The sequence below is a fragment of the Impatiens glandulifera genome, chromosome 9 (genome assembly GCF_907164915.1).
Source record: "Impatiens glandulifera chromosome 9, dImpGla2.1, whole genome shotgun sequence".
Lineage (NCBI taxonomy): Eukaryota > Viridiplantae > Streptophyta > Magnoliopsida > Ericales > Balsaminaceae > Impatiens > Impatiens glandulifera.
The window spans coordinates 6,946,323-6,962,928 of record NC_061870.1 but is presented as its reverse complement, the minus strand read 5'-3'; the positions used below and the strand labels follow the sequence as shown (position 1 = coordinate 6,962,928).

General features: G+C 28.2%; 1 protein-coding gene across 2 annotated transcripts; it reads left to right on the top strand.

The window, feature by feature from the left end:
• Nucleotides 1-9,545: 9,545 nt before the first annotated feature.
• On the top strand, nucleotides 9,546-14,583 carry LOC124916764 (pentatricopeptide repeat-containing protein At3g04760, chloroplastic-like). Of its 2 annotated transcripts, XM_047457527.1 has the most exons (4): nucleotides 9,546-9,726; nucleotides 12,020-13,656; nucleotides 13,740-13,850; nucleotides 14,264-14,583. In XM_047457527.1, the coding sequence occupies exon 2, from the start codon at nucleotides 12,162-12,164 to the stop codon at nucleotides 13,644-13,646; it is 1,485 nt and encodes a 494-aa protein (XP_047313483.1). In that variant the 5' UTR covers nucleotides 9,546-9,726; nucleotides 12,020-12,161; the 3' UTR covers nucleotides 13,647-13,656; nucleotides 13,740-13,850; nucleotides 14,264-14,583. The 2 variants fall into 2 exon arrangements, with proteins under 2 accessions (XP_047313483.1, XP_047313484.1); XM_047457528.1 differs by lacking the exon at nucleotides 9,546-9,726 and having other exon boundaries at nucleotides 11,917-13,656.
• Nucleotides 14,584-16,606: the final 2,023 nt, after the last annotated feature.

The window sequence follows — 16,606 nt, the reverse complement described above, 5'->3', positions numbered from 1 at the left end:
AACGATTTAAAAATGTAATTGGTAAAATTGTTAGTTTAAATCAATCTGTATTCATTACCGGTCGAACTATCTCACATAACATTCTACTCATGCAAAACCTTCTTAAAGGTTATGGGAAAAGAAAATATAGAATGGATATAAAAAGCTTTTGATTCTATTAGATGGGAAGCCATTCGGGACATATGGGTTTATCGAGTTTTCTTATGATTTTTATAGAATGAATCATGCAATGCGTTTCTACCTCTCGTTTTGTAGTTAGCGTCAATGGGATCCACAAAAGCTACTTCAAGGGTGAAAACGACGTGAGGTAGGGGGTCCCCTATCATCTTACATTTTCGTCGTCATCATGGAGCTCTTTGAGAGCGTCTTTACGACGTTTCGAATGAATCGACCATACATCTTTCATCCATTCTGTGAGGAGGAGGAGATAACTCATTTATGTTTTGTTAACGATTTGTTCATTCTCACACATGCTAACGAAGATTCCATAAAATTGTAAGATCTACACTAACATTTTTTTCCGAGGTTACAAGTTTCACTATCAACGAGAATAAGAGCTTGACATTCTATGGAGGAGTTGAAGAGTAAACAAAGGCAAACATCTACAACATCATGGGCATCGCAAAAGGAGGTTTTCCGGTTAGATACTTAGGCATACCACTCACGACAAAAAAGATCCAAATCTCACACTACAGACCACTGATCGAGAAAGTGAAGAACTCAATTTCCGAATGGACAGTAAAGAAGCTTACTTACGTGGAAAGAATTGAGCTGGTCAAAACGTGTTAATGAGAATCATTGGCTACTGGTCACAACAACTCGTTCTCTCAAAGAAGGTAATGAAAAAACTTGATGCGCTAATGATGAACTTTATCTGGGGAAGCAACGAGAGAGGAGGAAAGAAAGTTACGTGAACCTCACTTTGCAAACCAAAGGAAGAAGGTGACATAGAGCTCAAAAACTATTTTGAATGGAATAAAGCGTTGACGTATAAGAACCTATGGGCCATCGAGAGCAAACAAGAATCACTTTGGATCAAGTGGGTCCATACCCGGTTTATGAAGCACGAATCAAGCGTTTGGACAAACAAAATAAGCGAAGGTATGTGATGGTCGTTAAAGAAAATCCTTAAGCTAAGAAACAATATTGCATGACTATTTGAAATTAGCTGGGAAGATGACATAAACACACTATTTTGGCATGTTTCTTGGTATGAGGACAAACCGCTAATTGATAATGAGGAATTCAGAAACGTGAGAATCAGACGGGACTCCCTAACTACCAAAGTTAGAGACATTAAAGACGGGATATGAAATTTGCTCCTTAGGTGAATATCGATGGGGCAGCGCATTCTCGAACATATGAACAACATCCAATTCAATGAAAGAACAGACATACACCGATGGAAGACTATGGAAAATAGGAAGATGATTTCAAGCAAAGTGTGGAACACCATCCGGGATATGGAGCAAACGATAGATTGGGCTAATTTGGTTTGGTCGTCAAAGGTCATCCCAAGACACCAACTCATCATATAGCTTGCATTTTGGGAAAGACTAAACACGAGTGATTGCGTCAGGAAGTATATGGAGATCCCGGATACGAGTTGTCTACTATGTGAAGGGAATAAAGTAACAATAGATCACTTATTCGGTTGCTGTCCTTACTCAACGGAGCTATGGAAGAAGTTTTCCAGAAGCATGGAAATGGTTAGCCTGCCTACGGAATGGAAAAAGATTAAAAAAAAGAAGCCATACTCAAAGTAAAAAGAAAAAGTTTCAAGTCTAGTGTTTTCAAAAGTGGCTTTGGAACAATCGTTTACCACATATGGCGAGAAAGAAACGCAAAAGTGCACTCGAAAATAAGAAAAAGTGTAAAGGAGACATTGTTGGACATATTATTCGACATCATCACAAATCTATAAACGCTGAGACGAGTGCTTATAACTGAGTAAAACTGGACACTAAGCTGGAACTGGAAAATCACATTCAAAGAAGTCACGAGAACAAAAAAACTTTTTAGTTAGATAAATGATTTGAATTTTATGTGTGTTGTATAATTCATTAGACTGTTACGAACTAAATTGATAAGATCGACTACAACAATAGAAGGGGGTGGAATATTCTTGTACTAAACTTTACATTCAATTCGATTTTAATCCTGTTAGAGATTAAAATCTTTTTATATTCTTCGACAAATCGTCGCAAGTTCTTGAATGGTTTCAAGTGCGGAAATGCTTGCTAGATTTGAAACGACAGATGCAAGAAAGAAAGATGCGGTAAGGAAATAACACAAGAGTTTTATAGATATTCGAAGATAAAACTCATACATCACCCCTTCTTCTGTTTCCATAAGGATTCCACTAGAAGACTTTGATTCGTATAGCGACTATACAAACCCAGTCAGAACTCATGACTTAACAACTGTCTGTTCTGAACTCCTAACTATCACTCTATTGAAGATACAACGTTCTGTTCAACTTACAATACTGAATATACTCTCATATATTACAGTGTATGCTTTTACAGTTAGAGAGAGTATGAGAATCAAGAGTTAAAGCTTGTTCTTCGTATGTGTTCTCTTTCTTATGTTCGAAGGTTCGAGTATCTGTAGAACTGTAAGAGCGAGAGAGTTCGCCGTTGTACTTTGAAGCTCTTTTATATTGAGGCGTAGCAACGGTCGACTCTGATTCTTGGATTGTGAATTGACCGGAAGGATTCGCTGTACCGGAAATCCGTAGATCCGCCGTTGACAAATCCAGGGATTCGCCGTTCTACTTTGATGTCCTTTGATGTTGAGATTAGGAACGGTCGAATCTGATACGTAGATACCTGTCAACTTTCTAGTAGTTTAACACTAGGTGATAGTTAAGATGACTAAGAAGTCTGCTAATAACGAACGTTGTTGTTCTATATGCTGATGAGCTATGCAGATAAGCGAACACTTCTTCAGACGACTGAAGCAAGACTACTGCCAGCGCTTCTTCAGACTGCTGCTGAAGCAAGGTGTAAGCTCGCACTTCTTTAGACGGTTGCTGAAGCAAGACATCTTCTCGCGCTTCTTCAGACTGCTACTGAAGCAAGGCGTCTGCTCGCGCTTCTTTAGACTACTACTGAAGCAAGGCGGCTGCTCGCGCTTCCTCAGCTTTGTTGTTGAAGTGAGACGTCTGCTCACACTTCCTCAGACCTGCTGTTGAAGTGAGACGACTACTCGCGCTTCTTGAGCTGTACTTGCTCATTAAACATTTGCATAACTTAGTTTTATTCACTTATGAATTTATCATTAAAACTATGTTGTATTAATTAAACTTATTTTTATTCACCTAAGTTCATTTTAATCAATTAAAATATTTTTCCTATTTCAACTTAATTAATTATTTATTTTTTAATTAATTTTATTTTTTTCTTTATTTAACTTAATATAACATAAATTTTTCTAGAATGGTATAGGAAAATACATAAATTTATTTTTTTTTCTTTTTGAGAATTTTTAATAAAATAACGTTATCTTTTTCCAAAATAAAAAAAAAAATATAAACGTTATCAACTCTATAGATTTTATGAATTTGATCATAATTATTTTTTTATTATAACAATTCAAAATTAAATAAATATTCTTACTATATTGTTTGTCTTTCTTTAATTAGAAATAGTTCTCTCAAATATTGTTGTATGAGTGAATTTGATTAAATTACTTTTCATCCATAATTATTTTGAAAAAATTGTTTAATTATTCATAATTTTTAATACTGTTAAAATTAATAAAAAAAAATTAAAATTGATCAATGTGATAGTATAAGTTAAGAAATGAAATGTTTTTTCCATATTAATTTTCTTCAAACAAAAACATAATAAATAAATATATTTATAAAACATTAACATAATTTCTTATGATAATTTTAATAAATTAAAAATCATATTAATAAATTATTATATAATGTTATATCATACATTAAAAAAAATATCTAAATCTCCTTTTATTATATTTTGTTATTTTAAATATTATATTAATATTTTAATAATTTATTTTTTTATTTTCTAAATTAGACAACTAAATATAAAAATAAATTTAATTTCAAAATATTAACATAATAAAATGGTAATAATACATTAATAAAGATTATATCTTGTTATTGAATTTACTAATAAAAGATTATGAAAAATTTTGTTTTTTTAAAATAATTATATTATTTTTTTGTTATCATTTATGTTATAATCTTTTAAACGAGAAATTATGTTTTTTATTATTACATTTATTAATAATATTTTGTCATAATATCTTCTCTAAATAAATATATTTTGTTATCGGTTATATATTTAAAAGAAATGATTGAGAGAAAGAATTTGAGGGAGTGAATGAGGAGGGAATGATGTGGCGCAGTTTGATTAGCCAAAAAAATAACAAAATTTCTCTATCTTCTCTCTTTCCTCACCTTTTATCCTTTTTTCAATTAGTGATGTAGTGACACGTCATTCTCTCCCCATTTCCTCCCTCAAATTCTCTCCCTTATCACTCCTCTATATTTAATTCACTCCTCTATATTTAATGAAGAAATATTTTTATTAATTTTACCTTAAAATATTATAATAATATTCTATTAATTGATTTGTTTGTGTATACATTATAACTACTATATAAATTAAACATCTAAATCTAGATTACCTAATAAGTTATAAAAGTACAATTTGATACTTTTTGGATCTTTTTTATGGGGCTTTGTTTTTTCTCTTGATGTTTACTTTCATGTATATATGTATTCCATTTACATGATTTAATTTTTCAAATTATATATATTTGTGAAATTTTATAAGTATATATTCAATAATCTTTTGGTATGTTTTTAACTATATCTTCATTATTAATTAATTATTTAATATATAAATTTATTCAAATAAAATAATAAAATTTAATAGATTTTTAATAGTGTATAATTTTCTAGGCCTAAATATTATTTTCGATTTACGTTTAAATTTTGATTAAATATCTTATTTTTTGGCTTGTAATTTGTTTTATCATTTGATATGAGAGCTTTTTCTAAGCATAATTTGAACTTTTAGTTGTTTAGTCTTTAAAAATGAAATATGACACATAATATTTTATTTTAATTTTAAAAAATAATGATTTCAATGACTCTTTTATTTATATTCGTTACGATGGAAAATGAATTATATAGACAATATATTATATTTTAATATTATTAATTATAATTTATTTAAATATGCAAATATTTACATGGTTACATATGCCTAGGAGAATATATAAATTCAAATAATAACCTATTAAAGGTAGAGTATCATTTAAAGATCTATTAATTCTAAGAATAAAAATTTGGGCTTTCTCTATTTTTAAAATAATTTTATTATGTTTAATAATATTAAAATATCATTTTAGATTTTTATATTCAAAATCACTTAAAAAAGGAATTAAAACCTAATTAAGAATTAATTATTGTGATAATTATACATTAATTAAGGAAAATTTCTAAAATTCCAAAAATAATTTGAGGATAAAATATTATATATATTTTATCCAAGGTAGACCAAGGAAGGGGTTGGAAATATTTAACTATGATTTATTCATGATTTATGTTTAATTAATGACTTAAACCAATTGAATAAAATTCCCAAAACAAAATGATCATAATTGTTATTATGATTTCATAAATATTTTTTTTGTGAAATTTTTGGGGAAAAATGGATTTAAAAGGGATTAAAAACAGTTTTTAATAACCTTTTAAATAAAATTATAATTGTATAATCATGTATAGCTGAAATTATGTTTTATCTCTGTAGTAGAATTCTAGACCATCAGATGAGCGCCCAGATCTCATCCAACAACCCAGACGCTCCCATGTACCTAGATGTAAAGGAGCCACGTACGCACGCCCATGTTGAATCAATTAACGGGACAGACTAACCCCGTTAGTCAACCAAGTTGACCGCGAATGGAACTAGAGGGAACTCGACGTCTCGTTAGATCTAATGTGAAATCAAGTTTACGACATATGCGTGTATTTATCATTAATATAAAGTGACGGTACCTAAGTGATGTTTTTAATTTTATGAATGACTAAATTAGAAATAATCAAACTAAAATAACTTACTTATTATTTGTAATGGTAATGTTCCCCAATTGAGGTACGCTTATTTTCTCCCTATGTCCACAAAAATCAAGAGAGAGAAATATAATTGATGTACTTATCAATTGAAAGAATCATTCCATTCTAAGAAGAGGGGAGATTAAATGAGAAAGAAGATTAAGTCAGGTACTTTCAAATTATTAAGATTTAAATTTCTCAAAATTTAAATGATGATATAATTCGAATAATTCTAACAATTGGTATAGAACTGTCCTAATTTCATTATGTGAGAATATAAATTTGGGGACATTTACTTTTACAACTAATCAATATTATATAAGTTATTTTAGTTTGGTTATTTTTAATATAACATTTCATAAAATTAGGAATAACATTTAGATATCTTCATTTTATATTAATGACAAATAAATTTATAAGTCATAAATTTGATTTCACATTACATCACATTATTTTGTGTTATATTAAATATTGACATTTTGTAAATTTATTTATTATATTAGTGACCCATAAATTTTAACAAATAAACTTTTACGTTAATAAAATTTTATAATTTTAAGAATTTATAAATAATTTTAATTTTTACAATTTTTTTTAAAAAAATTGAATTTATATTCATAAAAAAATTATTTATTTAAATAAATTAATTAATAAATTTATATAATTTTACAAATATAAATTTGTATAATATTGACGGTTTGCAAACACCTAAAGCTAGTTTAACCAATCAATATGATTAATTAAATTTGTTAATATATATAATTAAAGTATATATTATAAGACATCTTTTCACCTAAATTAATATCTCAATAAAATATTTAAAATAAAAATAATTTTTAAATAAAAAAAAAATTAAACCTAGTTCGAGATAGGTAACTTGGGATTTTTAAACAATACTAATTATTTACTTATACAGCCGTCATATGAGTAACGAAGTTGGGAACTAAAGAAACTAGTATTTATCCCGTGCATTTGCACGAGTAATAATATAAAAAACCGTGAAAAAATATTACAGTAAAAATGTGATATCATTTTTATTTTTAACCGTTTTAAGTTTATGGGTCGATCAACCCACAATCCGACTCAAATATCCATTTACTCTCACATTACAAAACGATCTCTAAAACAATTGATATAGTTTGATTCCTCAACTCACTTAGTTTCACCTCTAGAGTCCACTTCTTTCCCATACTACGAGTGAAAGGAAAAATGTAAAAACTACCATTAAAGTAGCCTAGACGAGACTTATTATATCCATATAAATTATGTCCCCTATATATCTATAAATATGATGTATTTCTTCCATTATTACTCACTAATAATAGTGAAATCTATAGCGCAGAGTCAAAAGAGAATTATGAACGATTAAAACATATTGATGAACTACCACGTTCAACAAATTTGGTGTTGAATTTAAAATATAAAGTGTTATTAACTTAATTGGTTAAAGAGTTGTACTTGTTTTTGTTAGGTTACAAGTTGAACCATACCCAGTGGCGGACCTACAAGGGGACCTTGGGAGACCCGGGCCTCCCCAACCTCAAAATAAAAAATCATATATATATATATATATATATTTATTTGATATGTAACTCTTAATCCAGTTGGCTTTGTTTTATTATATTTTAAAAACTAATTCATAATTATATTATTTTAATTTTAAATATAATTTTATTAAAATAATTATTATTAATATTTTATTATATATTAACAATATTTTCTAATATACAAATATTAATAATACATAAATTTTAATTAATATATAAATAAGATTTATTTATATAAATAAAGTATAAAAAATTATATATAAAATAATATAAATCATATAATAATATTATTTAATTTAAAATTATATAATAATTATACTTTATTTTTTATTTATTTTAATATAATTAATAATACAAATTACTTATAAAGATAAAAAATTAAAATTAAAATAATAATAATAGTGTTTTATATTTCTTAATTTTAAACTATTTCAAAAATTTATAAGAAAATATAAATTAATATTAATAAACAAGTTAAAATAGTTCCATTGGTTTGGTTCGGTATCTCGAGTGTTTATTCACGTTTTTGTATTTTTGTTCTTATTTATATTTTTTATTTTTTTATACTCTCATAAAACTAAACTAAAATCTATTAAGTTAGATTTTCATATTTTTTTATATAGTAGTGTTTTATAAATTTGTTTTTGTGTTGCATTTGATGAAAAATTTATTGGGAATTACAAGTGAGTTGTCACTTTGCCTACAAAGAGGAGATCAAAATATAGTTCAAGCCATGTCATTGATTGCGAGTTCGAAAAATCAATTACAAAAATTTAGAGAAGATGGATGGCATGATATTTTGGACCAAGTTAACAGTTTTTGTCAATTACACTCGATCTCGATACTTTATATGAATGAGCATATGATAATTGATAGCAATGGTAGGCGGAGAGGAAAAGGGGAACTCATCACTAATCTTCATCGTTATCGTGTGGAAATCTTTTGTCAAGTATAATAAAAATTATTTCTTATCTATTAATAGTTATTATTTATTATTTAATGCTAGGTTGTTAACTTGATTATGCAAGAAATGAATAATCGTTTTTCAGAAGTTAATACAAAATTACTTGGCTGCATATCATGTCTTTATTCCAGAAATTCATTCTCCCAATTTAATATTCGTAAACTCATTCGTCTTGCTAAATTTTATCCCGAAGATTTCACAAGCAGTGATTATTTATTTTTGGAACAACAACTTCGGGCTTACTTATTTAATTTGTGGGATGATCCTCAATTTTCTTCAATTGAAGACTTGGGAATTCTTGCTCAGAAATTGGTTGTAACAGAAAAACATATAGTCTTTTTATTGGTTTATCGATTGATAGAGTTGACTTTAGTTATACCAGTTGTAACTGCATCCGTTGAAAGAGCTTTTTCTGCAATGAAGACCGTAAAGACTGATTTGCGTAATCGAATGGGAGATGAATGAATGAATGATAGTTTAGTTGTATATGTTGAGAAAGATATTTTCTCAACAATTGAAAATGAGCCAATATTGCAATATTTTCAACAAATGGAATCTCGTAGAATAAATTTGTCTTCTTTTGTACCGACTCATGGACAAGAATAATTTAGTAATTGTGTTTGTTAGTATTTTTATGTAATTACCGAGTAAAATTTTAATTAGAAAATGCATTTATTTTATCGCAAAAAAATGCTACATTACTATGTATTTAGCCCCGAGAAAACATTTCTGGGTCTGCCACTGACCATACCTATAACTTGTGCATTATTGAGAAATAAAAAAAAAAATTTATACTAAAAAAGTATACAATAAATTAAAATAAAATGACCATGGAAAAATGTATGTTCATGTGTTATATCTCTTTACTTATTATTACTTTTTAATTAATTTTACGATCTTGATCTACAAATAACTTCCTTAATCGAAGCCCCTATAAAAAGGAACCCTAGCCGAACGAAAATAAATTTGATCTATCTGATTCATACTCTCTATTCGAATTCAGTTCTCCATTTGGGCTCTAGGCGGCCGGAGCAAGGGAACTCAAGATTAGCTGCAGCAGAAGGCAGATGGACCAGCTAAAGATCGGTGCCGGAAGTTTGTTTAATATTCCGATCACTGTAAGGGCCTATTTTAGATTCATAGTTCTAGGGTTTTTTTATTGTAATCCTTATCCAAAGTAAATTGTAAGTAAAACCCAGAATGACTGGAAGAAATAGCAAGTTTCTGAAGGAATGAAAGTCTGATTTTATTATCTGAAATTAGGCTCTAGTTTAATCCTCTAAAATCTATTTGATTCAGTTTGAGTTGTTATTGTGATTTTCTTCAGTTGATAGATTGAGTAGTCTACATTGTTCTTGTTTGATGCATTTTTTAATGAACTAAAGGGATTTTGACTTGATAGGATAATTGGTGTTTGGGTCTGATATTGTAGACTGCCCTTTGGGTAATGTGGCCTTGATTGAAACCATTTGAATTAACTTGAAATCAAATTGTATCCACTTGTGTTGGTGTTTCGAATTAAAAACTAAATTAAAACACATTGGAAAATGTGAAGTAAACCTAAAGTTTGTCTTTATACTCAGGGCATATGATTGAATATAGATTTGAAATGGAATGAAAGATTTGTTTTTGAAATAAACTTGAGAATGTGTTGAAATTCGTTTGACACTTTTTTTAAAATATCATTTGAACTTAGAATTTGAGTTATGAGATACTTTGACAAAAATCATAGCTGACAACAACTTGTGCTAACTTAATCATAAATTCAAATTTGAAATGTAATTGCAATTGGGGATTCAAATTGAGAATGAAGCATGATGATGATTGATGAACTTGATTGCATCATAGTGTTGTGTTGACTTTAACATCTTGAATCGACTTCATTGCAAATGATGAATGGGATGAATGACCTTGAACGAATTGATTGCGAAATGATGTTTCAAATTGGTAATTTGAGTTCGATTGAACGTCACAGCTATGATGAGGTTGGACTGAGCTTTAATCTTGGTATGAGATATGCTTGCTTGAGATAATTTGGATATGATAGCCATTCTTAAGTCTTGACATTATAGCTATTCTATTTACATGTTTTGATATTTATGATGATGTTTATCCTTGAGAGTTGGAGTTCATGGCTAGACTTAGGGATTGATGATGAATAATTGACAGGTTAGGATCTCCTAAACCTAGAGACCATGAGATGAGCCCTAAGTCTGTCTAGCCTTTCTTAAATGCTCGGGAGAACCTCTTCCAAATAAAGCAAGACTTGAAGATCAATGCTACGGGGAAATGCTCATCAAAGACATCTTCATTGAAGCTTGAAGGGATTCACCATCACTTAGGGAAGTCCATGAAAGTCATCACTCAATTAGAGTTGAAGTTGGGGTTTGTCCTGAAAGTCCAATAACCTTTCATCTCCCCATTCTTGATTTCAAAGCCCATTTGGCCCAATTCAAATCCTTTCCATCTCTTTCCATCCATTTCTTTTCAAAAACTCTCAATCCTTAAAAGTTAGAAAAGTCGATTAAACATTAAAACTAGGCAAAAGTAGAGACCGTCTCGGAGTGGCACAAAGGACATTGCACCGATGCCCTTTCTTATGGGTAATCAAACACCGTACCCAATATTCTCTGGTTAGCAAGACCTGTGCCTTCACTTTCTTCTTCCTGGTTTCTTAAGGAGTAAACTTGGTGGCGGCTAACCAAACTAAGTTGTCCATTCAACGCTTCTACCCTTTTTATTGTGATTTCTTCTTTCCTAGTTTGAGTCGAGGGAGCGTTATAAAAAAGTCGTTACATCCTCATTATGTCTAACGTGTCATCTTGTTTATATTTTGATAAGCATGAAAGATTATGATTTTTAGTTGTAGTTGTCCTAGCATTTGTTCATTTCGAAGATTGTTACTTTCAAATTTGTACAATTATTGTTGATCCAAAATCTCGTGGAATAATATTTCTGCAAATTACCTTTAAGTCATTAACAGAGAAACTGTTGGTGAAAATGGATAAATAATGCTTATGGGATCCTGTTTTGGTTCAGATTTTGACTTTATAAAAGTTCATAATTCATGCTAATAATAAGTTTTAAGGCCTTATACCATCATCAATTCAAAACCCTTACTTTATTTTTTTTTTAGAACATTTTAAAATATTAAATATAAAGATTATTTTTAGTCATTTAATCCAAATAACCCATACTAATCTACTTTTTCATTGAACAATTATTTTTCTTTAGTCTTCCAAATATCAGATTTTGTTTTATAAAAAAACTACATTAAACAAGGTCTAAGTTACTGCAGACAATGAATCAAATAGATGACTATTGACCAATAAGTGTAGCACTTGATTCTTTGTCCATTTTTATGTATGTATTGATTGAAAGAATAGTTGTTGTTCTGTGTGTATTTTTCAGGAATTCAAGTGAATAGAAGATACCGGTGCTCTTTGGAAGACGTTGCTACTTTGGAATAATTTCTCTTTGCCGTACTGCAAATTTTTGGGTTAACTTGTTTGTGGAAGCAGGTGTTAGACAAACTGAGATTGCTTCAAAGAAGATGCAAATCTCCAAACACTTCATCAAGAAGCATATTCTAGATCGACCCTCTTCTGTTCAAAAGCCTCTCCATTATTCCATATCCTCTACTGGGTCTCTTTCTCCCGATTACCAAATTACATCCCCAGTTCTTCAGATTTGTGTATGTCCATCTGCTTCTGGATGTATCACCAGCTTTGCCCACCAAATGATTGATATTAGGTTTCTAAGACCTCAACGTCGATTATTTTCTATTACATCAGCTTCAAAATTACCCCCACCAGAAAAGATTAATAAAAGGCATAATGTTAAGGGTAAGCAGTTCAGCTCTAAGTTAACTGTAAAAGAGAGAGCTTTAATTGTTGAAGCCATTAAACACGATGATGGTGGTAGTAGCTTAGATTGGCAGTTGAACAAGGTGGCTGAACGTCTTTCAGTTGACTGTTTAAGCCAGATTTTCAGCGTTTTGAATGGCCAAAGAGTATCAGGGTTACCTATGTTTATCTGGGTTTTGAACATGAAGCGTGACTTGTATCGTAATTCAAACTTCTGTAGCTTAATCATTGACAACTGCGGATGGTTAGGTGACTATGAGACAATGTCTAGCATCTTGAATGACTTGAAATCCAAAAACCTTTGTCTTACTAGTAAAGCATTTAGTTTTTTGCCTGTTTTAAATTCGACTAATTCTCTACTGATGGAATCAATAGCAAAACTGATACAAGTATTAGACAAAGTTGGAGGATCTTCTCGTAGTTCAGGGATTATAGGGATGATTGAAATGCTTTGCAAATCAGAGGCATTTGAAATGGCAGATTTCGTGATGAACATAACTGAACGAAAGCCTCAATACTACAAGGTTGTGATTCGTGAAAAATGTAAGAAATGCCATTTTCAAGATGCACGGAAGACCCTTGAAGACATGAGACATTTTCTTTGCGAGCCAGATGTGAACATTTACAATTATCTGCTTAGCTCTTTATGCAAGAATCGTAAATTAGCTGAAGCTCTTAGTGTGTGTGAAGAGATGAAAAACAATGGTAATCATCCTAATTCGTTAACTTTTGATATCTTCATTCATTTCACAGCACGAGAGGGTATGTTGCACGCAGCAACTGAGTTTCTGAATGAGATGATAAATATGGGGCTTGAACCTAGGTTTTCAACGCATGCAGTCATAATTAAAGGGTTTCTCCATTCAGGGAGACTTGAGGAATCTAAAGAATATGGTATTGATTCTGAAGTTGTTGAGTATCATCAAAGACATAGGAATATGATTTACTGTTTACTAGCTTGCTTTCATCAACAGAAAGGGGACATTCTCAGGGCCAGAATCATTCTTATTAAAATGATGGACAAGAGTCTAAGACCTAACTTATCAGTCTATAGGAGAGTGTTTAATCAGCTCAAGAATGATGGCCATGAAGAATTGGCAAGAGATCTGAAGAATAGGTTCTCTAGTTTCACACTGGAGTCTTGTGTTGCTGTTACTGCTATAACAACATAGAAATTTGAATGTAAGATCCTGTTACCCACTCTATTTTTAGATTTAGATTTTTTTTATATGTTTGTAAATTCTTCTTTTTCCTTCTCAATGCAGGATTTGTTTTATTTGATTGAGCAACTGGAGGAGCTGCTGAAAAAGAAATAAGCTATTGTGCTTGCAAAGTTTGACATTTTAGCAAACCCAAGACCCTGGTAAATTGCACAGGTAGGTTCCAAGAAAGAAAGGAAGATGCTAATAAGGTCTTGTTTGATCTGGGGTTATTTGAATAACCAAGTGTTATTTCAAAATAACTTTGTTTTGATGTAGTTTATAGAAAGTCAGGTACTCAGGTTATTTGGGGTAAGTATATAATAAATAACTTTTTCGTTAAATAAAATGTATTTTAACCTTAATAATTTGAATAATGACTGGATTATTTGAAAATTATCCCAAATGACCCAAACATAAACAAGCTCCAAGTCTTTTGCCCCAGTTCCATTCTGACATGTATTTTGGTGCTAAATAGGAAAACAATGAAAACATAAAAGCTCTACTGTCAATAGTTGTTTTCTCGGTTTAGTGATTAAATACAATAATATATTGATTATACCTTCATATTGTTTTGGTTTCCTTTTCAGCTGAAATCTAGCTCATGCGAGAGAAAAGGTGGATCAAATGGTGAAAAGGTTATACTAGGAGGTGTCGAATTCCTACATGAAACTCAACCAGAGTTTAAGCATATCCACTAGGAGGGATTTTTCAGTGCCAGCATTCTTGAAACCCCCGATTTCACATGGAGACTTCCCAAGAACCTTGTATATAGCCAACTGTTCAATGAATTGGCCATCTTTATTCTTATATTCATTTCCTTCCAAATTTTACATATTTGTTGTAAACTTCACTTGAGTGGAAATTATTGTCTTTGGTTCTAATAAATTTGTGATGAAGTATTTTGATGGCCTTTGATAAAGCTTTTTATTGTTTGGTAGTGTATCTTTTGATGGTGTTTATGTAACTCACGGAAATTGTATTGCTCTTTATATTCAACATGTTTTTCATAAAAAAATATGCAGTTACACAATCATATGATTTTTTGGATTTCAGTTTTGTAATTGCATTATCTAAATTAAGATATTCAAAATCTTATCAAATTGTTGGCCTTTCACAAACTTGTAAAAGTGTGAGTTTATTTTAAAAGAATATTATTTATATTATATATATAAATATAAAAAATAATAAATAAACAAAATTAAAAAAAGTCATAGTTACAAAATTAATTATATCAGTTTATTTATTTAAATAAATAATATTTTTTCTTAAAATTTTAAATATAAATTTAATTTATTTATGAAAAACCGTAAAAATTAAAATAATTAAAAAATTTAAAGGTATAAATTTAAAATAATAACATTTACAATAATAACATTTAAATATTTAAATCAAAATATGATCTGTTTATTTCAAATGAAACTAAATAAAGTTACTTAATTTAATTATATAATTGATCTCAACTACATATTAAAGATTAAATTATTGATTTTTTATCTAATTAACTTTATAGCAATAAATATGAGTTTTCATAAAATAATATGAAGATTATTGTGTGATGCAAACGATAAAATATATAAACAAAATAATTAATACACATAATTAAAAAATTAAAAATTTTATAAAAAAAAATTGAATCAAAATAAATAAATATATATATATATATATATATATATAATAAATTTTCACTTTAAATAAATTTTATTATATAAAAAAATGACACATTTAAATTTAATTTTTTTATTTACAATTTTATACCTGAATTATAAATATAAAAAATAATTTAAATTTTATTACATAAATTTTTTATGTTTGACATTAATTTCATAATATCATAATTGTTAGACATTATATATAAAATATATAAATTAATTTTTGTTTTAGTATTGTGCATATATTATTCTTTTACTTGTTTCATTTTTCTTTTTTAGTATGGTGTGAAATTATCTAATCTCACATCTATTATAAATTTTCTTTTATGAAAATACTTTTGAGATTGAGACAATCGAAATAAATCTTGTAAATAGGGTCATTTTGTTCAAAATTTTAGTTTTTTTCATTTTATTGATTTAATTTATTATTTTTATTTTTTAATATGAATCATCTCAAATTGGTAAAAATAATATTTGAACGAAATATACGTTTGTGTTTTTTTTTTAGAAAAAACGGTTAATGTCATTTCATTAAAAACCCTAAAAGAGGGAAAATGAGTTTCAAAAAACAAATATATATAGACTCTAACTTTGTTAAAAAAATCAAATGAGTTTCAAACAACTAAATTACATATCAAACGAAACAACAAACAATTGATTTACAAAATTGTTTCAGCTTTTACTTTATTCTTTCAAAATTGTAAAAACCATTTATTTTAAACCGTCAAAATTTAACTAAAATATATGTTCAATGACCACTAAAAAAATAATACTGATTCATCTTTTATATAATGCCATAAAATTCTTGTTTCGAATCTACATATACATAAATTTTATTATATATATATATTTTGTTAAAAAATAACATTAATTATTAATTTTATAATAATAATTTAATTTTATAATATTTTGTGTCAAATATTTATATTTATAATAATATTAAAAATTAAAATAATAATATTTATCAATTATTTAAAACATGTCAAAATATAGAGTTAAATTTAATTTTTATTATTTGAATATATATATTTATTACATTTTGTATTTATTACATTTTGTGTATAAATTATATATATAATTAAAATATTAATATTATTAATTAAAAACAAATTTTAGTTATAATTTTTTTATATAAAATATCTTATTAGATTTTGTTAGAAAAAATTAAAAGAAATAATATTTAAATAAAAAAATTAATTAAATTTTAATTTTTGAAAAATCTTATTAAAAACTAATATTTTAAAAAAAATATTAATATTAATCTTTTATTTTTTTTACCAA